The 5,697-nt window shown below is 36.5% G+C and overlaps 1 protein-coding gene across 1 annotated transcript; it reads left to right on the top strand.

Annotated features, from left to right (window-relative positions):
• Positions 1-739: 739 nt before the first annotated feature.
• On the top strand, positions 740-5,647 carry LOC106478695. The gene has a single exon (XM_013939257.2). It carries the CDS (start codon positions 1,210-1,212, stop codon positions 5,170-5,172), a length of 3,963 nt encoding a protein of 1,320 aa, XP_013794711.1. The 5' UTR covers positions 740-1,209; the 3' UTR covers positions 5,173-5,647.
• The last annotated feature ends 50 nt before the right edge of the window (positions 5,648-5,697 follow it).

Here is a 5,697-nt window from a genome sequence, read left to right as displayed (position 1 = left end):
TGGTTCAAATTAGATGTGTGTGATGTCCAATTACAAAGTCTATAGTTTTTACGAATTAAGAACTCAAATTGCCGATATTCACAACATAGAATATAAAATACGAACCTCCTATCTTTTCTATTTGCTTTTTTATACCTAGCACCCATTTCTCCTAGTTTCTAGCCTCCCAGTGGCACAGCGGTATGTCTGCGGACTTACAACGCTAGAATCCGGGTTACGATACCCGTGGTGGGCAGAGCACAGATAGCCCATTGCGTAGCTTTGTGCTTAACTTCAAACAAACAAACAAACCTAGTTTATAAAACCCATTTCCTTTCCTGGGCCTTTTTAACAACAAAACTAGCTGTTCAGAGCCTTACATTTGTTCTTTTATTATTTATTTAATTACGCAATATCTTGTTCCAAGTACTAGCTCAACAGAAATTCGTCACGTGAAATTATTTCCTACTTACAATTACTACTAGGAAAAGGTGGTGTTTATTCAGCCTTAAAAGCAGCTGTTTGGCAAGTACATTATAATTGGTCATGTATACATGAATCATATCCGTTTCCTTGCAGGGTCTTATACTCGGAATTGTTACTATAATACACCAGAGCTTTAAAACAAAAGAAGAAGAAAAATTATTGTTGATAAGAATAAATAATTTGCATCGTTCTACTTGAAAAATACAATTTCAGGTTTTGGAATTGAACGAACTAAAATATATAACAAAATAAAAGTAGAATTCGCTATCTTTAAGTTACAGGATGTTATGGTGTGTATACGTTACTGTTAAAGATAAGTAGGGTTTTTTTTCTGTTTTTTTTTTTTTAAGGTCGTGTTAACGGATGTTGAGTGAAGTGATCCATTAATGTGTCTTTGAAGTCGTGCTAAACAGGATCTGAAAATTATATTCTACCAGCACCTTTGTGTGACACTGGCTATCTACAGAAAGTCATCCACTATCTCGATACTTTTTCTAAAACACTTGAAAAATACTCAAGGCTATCAGCGAAGTAATTGCCGTGATGAATTAAACGTTTTGCTAGTCCCAACTTATGGTTCAAGCAACCATTGACGTTTGTTTCTACCGGCATAGATCACTTCGTGTTATTACGTCATAATCGTTTGAGAGAAGTTTCAGTCTCGAATCGCAATCCCTCAACTACTTATTTTGCACATTGGATAACCGAGCTACTGTTGAGTTGTCATTAGCAGCCAACTGTAAAATGGGAGCCATTCTAGCTATACCCATTGCATTTTTTGCTTATCACTTGTTGACAACAGAGGACCTACCACCCCTGTACGGAGTCTACAGCTTACCAGATAGATACTTCTGGTTGAAGAAGGCAGTAGCTCTTCTCTACCTAAAAATGAGGAGATGTGTATATAGAAGGAGATTTGACCTGTACGACATGAGTGATTTGATGGACCTTGTAAAGACTGGATATATACCACCAGCAGAAGAGAAAATTTTGGAGGCACCACGACCAACACACCAGTTAACTACAACCTCGGATGAACTCTTTTTCTATGGAGTGAAGTCCACAGGAGAATGTCTGGTTGTAAAAATATCTAGATTACAACATAAGATAGCAGAAGTTATGGTGTTACTACGGACAAGTAAAGGTAACCATTACAGCTACCCAGAAGGGCCAGTATGTCAGGTCTTCACTGGAGATAGTGATGGCTTCAGTGGAGGAGGACTGAAAATAAAATGCATGAGTGCCATGAGAAAATGGAGGATTTCTTTTAATGGCCTTTTAAGAGAGACCTGTCAAAAGTCAGAAAAATCTAGATTGGTTCATGTAAAAATCAGTTTCATTTGGTCAGCAATATCCACTGTTCAAGATATGACCAGTGACATTAACCAGAGTCATTTAGCTGAGGCATTATCAAAAGAGTCATGGTGTAAGAATCTACCAGATATCAATAAATTAGAGAAAGCCCTAAATATGTATGAACAAGGAGGACAGCTGTTAGGCACTGTTACCATTGAAGGTTTAGAAGAAGAATATATCTTATGGGGTACACGAAGACGATGTTTAAGCGAATTTGTTGAATTTCATCGTAGTGCTGACTTCTTTGCTTTCACCAAAAATGGCAATATTTTTCATATTGGTGCTGTATCATTACCAGGAATTGTAACAAACCTTGTTTATGGACACTACATCCACTCGAATGGCATGATGTATACCACTGAGTCCTGTGACTTCATGCTTCCCCAAATGGGAGAAAATAAAAAAATACCTTCTTCCGCGAGATTTATTTTTATAGCGGGTGGAAAGACCTTTGAGTGTCTTGTGAATATGAAAGAACATTTGTGTAATTTTATCAGTGGCCACGTAGAGCAACACTTCAAATATTCCTCTGTTATTCTGAATGGAGATGTTGGTTGTGGGATTTGTGTATTTGCATATAAAACTTCCAAATATCCTGTGGTAGCTGTTCCTACTTCAATAAATATATTTCACAAAGATGAGTCAGAGAAGCTGAACTCACTAGTGGTAGACTTTGATCATCCTGATTGTCAAATGATAGATCTTGCTGGAGGAAAAGGTTCCTCTCTGGGTAAGTTAACTGCAATTTCTCATCAATTGCATTCTTTTCATGTCCCAAAAGGGGTTGTTATCACCACTTCAGCGTATAATGAATTTATAAGAAAGGGATGGTTACATGAAACAATGACTTCTTTACAGGAGGTGGCTTGGGGCCATGTTGAAGGTAATTTAAAGGATATTTGTGAACAGGTTGTGACAGCTGTCAGTAAAACCAGAATCCCCAAAGAAGTATCTGAAACAATACAGAATAAAATGCAGATGATCTTTGGAAGTGAGTTTCACAATCTTAGGTTTGCTGTGAGATCTTCAGCAATACGAGAGGATTCAGATGATATGTCAGCAGCTGGGCAGAATGAAACTTTTTTAGGAGTGAAAGGACTCCAAAATATTTTTGAAACTGTATCAAAATGCTGGGCCTCTCAGTTTTCATTTGTTGCTATCGAGTATAAACGATGTAACGGTCAATTGTTAAACTCTCCCATGGCAGTAGTCATCCAGGAAATGGTTCCTGCTGATGTTGCAGGGGTCATGTTTACTTGTGATCCAGTAACTGCTAACCCAGCTGTTATCACGATCACAGCTAACTATGGACTTGGAGAAACAGTTGTCTCTGCTGCAGTTGAACCAGACACTATCTTGTTGGATCGTGACTATACCAACAAGCTAACATACCAGTCTGTCAGTATCGGTAAGAAGAATATATGTGCTAAAGTAAACTCTGATGGTGAGATACAGCAGACAGCACCAACCAATGATCCTTCTCAACCTTGTTTGTCTGAGTCTCTAGCTTTAGCAATAGGGCAGACTGGTATCTTGATTGAGGAATATTTTGGTAGTCTCAGAGACATAGAATGGGCAGTAGTGAAAGAATTCATCTACATTCTTCAGGCTAGACCTGTGACATCAGCTGATGCAGAGACAGAATTTGAGATTATTCACCAATTTGATACACCTTTACATAGCGAAAATGAATTTCTCTGCAAAGTTAATTTTGGTGAGGTTATGCCAGGTGCTACTACCCCTCTGGGGCTCATAATGAATTATAACGTATTTGAGACAGTGGGTAAAAAGATATTTTTGGAACTTGGATTTCCATCTGAAAGATTTTCCCCTTACTCTTCCATGAACTTTTCCTGCAAGTTCAACCATGTATTTCACAACATGGTGAATGACCCATTTCTAGGTGGAGAAGGCAAGCTAAGTGCTGGTTATGAGATTGCCTTCTATGGGCGACATTTGAGAGATAAAGAATTAGCTGATCGAATTAAAGATCGATACATTATCATGGACATGTCTTTACCTGTCAAGTTAAAGCAACTTTCGTTCATGATCAAGAGTTTTTTACAAGCAAGCAAAAATCTTAAACAGGCACAGAAGACGTATGCAAATTATTTTATTCCATTAAACTGTGAAGAATCTGATACAATGTACAAAATTATTAGTAAAAATTTTGTTTATCTCCCATCAACCCCACTTGCTTGCCATGGTAGTTGTAGTATATCGTCCTTGCTGTGGAACTCAATGCTCTTAAACTTGTTGGCATCAGCAGAAAAGGAGTGGAATGCTAAAGTGTTTTCAGACTTTGGATACCTTTTATCAACTTGCACAAATGTTGAAAGTGCTGATGTTCCTGATTCTCTAGAGAAACTTGCTCTAGAAATTAGCAAAGAAATTGACAAGGAAGAGTTTAAAAATATGACAACAGAGTATGCAACAAGATTTCTAAAGGTCAGCCAGTCTTCAGCTGGACAGTCTTTCAGAAAATTTTTACATAAACATGGCCACAGAGGAGCAAAGGAGTTTGATGTTGGCTCTGTTCTTTGGGGAGTGAATCCAAGACCTGTTGTAAAAACTCTTCAGAGTCTTGTAGGATCAGTCTCTTATAATGTTAAAGAGAAAGTGGAAGTCACTGTAGAAGAAGCAATATCAAATCTTCAAGTTTCATTGTCTTGGTGGCAAAAGTTGTTGTTAAGGTTTCTATTACCACGAGTGAGAAAAGGAGTTCAACAGAGAGAATCATCTAAATCCCTTCTTATGAAGATGTATAACATCATACGTTGTGCATACTGTTATTTGTCAATACTGATGGTGAAAGAAGGGCGACTACCTGATGCAAGTCTGCTGTTCTTTTTGACTCATGAAGAAATTGGAGAATTGCTTCAGACAAGATCATCACGATTAATTACAAAAGCAGTTCGTCGAAAAAGGGTCCATCCACAGTTAGATGCTCTCTGTTTCCCTGAAATAAGTCGGGGAATAACAAAACCTGTGAATCAAACAAGCAGACAGGAACAAAATTCTTCCAGTGCTTACTTGTCAGGTACACCAGCCAGCAAAGGAATTGCTCGAGGACCAATTAGAATAGTGACTTCTTTAGAGCAAGCTGAAGAAATCCAAGCAGGAGATATTTTAGTAACCTACAGTACTGATATTGGATGGAGTCCATATTTTCCCTTATTGTCTGGAATTGCTACTGAGTTAGGAGGTTTGATTTCACATGGTGTTGTTGTTGCTCGAGAATATGGCATACCTTGTGTGGTGGGGCTTCATGGAGCTACAAGTTATTTCAAATCTGGGGAGATGGCTCAACTTGATGGAAATGTGGGAAGATTACAAATAATTATTAGTTAACCCCACTATCTTGAAACTAATCTTTCACTTAGTTACTTTAACATTTTTGGTAACAGCAGGAATTGAACTAAATTGCTAACATAGCCTTGTAAAAGCTAATTAAAAACTTTTGTAATTGTGAATCATTAAGAATTTAATATCAACCATGTTGACTCAAAAAAAATAATTTATTTCTGTATTTACTAAACTCAATTGTGAGTTAAAATGCAATAAAAAATGAAGAAACTTACAAATTAAATAAAGATATTTTTGTAGAATAATTTGTATTGAATATAAATTTTTTATCTTGTTGTGTGTAATGTTGTAAGTACATTGTTATTTTTAGTTCAAATGAAGTGTAAAAGTGATTTTTGTTAAAGGAATCACTACATGTTGATCAATTTTTAACAGTTTATATGATGTAGCAATGATTTTGTAAAAATATACTTACAGTGTGTTTATTGTTGGTTTTTAGTCATCTTTGTCAATTATAACGTTCTAAGAAAGTTAGTTGATTTTTTTTTACTTACATATATAAAGTTAATT

Source organism: Limulus polyphemus, unplaced genomic scaffold, assembly GCF_000517525.1.
Source record: "Limulus polyphemus unplaced genomic scaffold, Limulus_polyphemus-2.1.2 Scaffold242, whole genome shotgun sequence".
Classification (NCBI taxonomy): domain Eukaryota; kingdom Metazoa; phylum Arthropoda; class Merostomata; order Xiphosura; family Limulidae; genus Limulus; species Limulus polyphemus.
This window is presented reverse-complemented; position numbering and strand designations above follow the sequence as displayed.

Coding starts and splice junctions, on each gene's coding strand:
- LOC106478695 (XM_013939257.2), top strand. CDS start 1,210: ATGGGAGCCATTCTAGCTATACCCATTGCATTTTTTGCTTATCACTTG.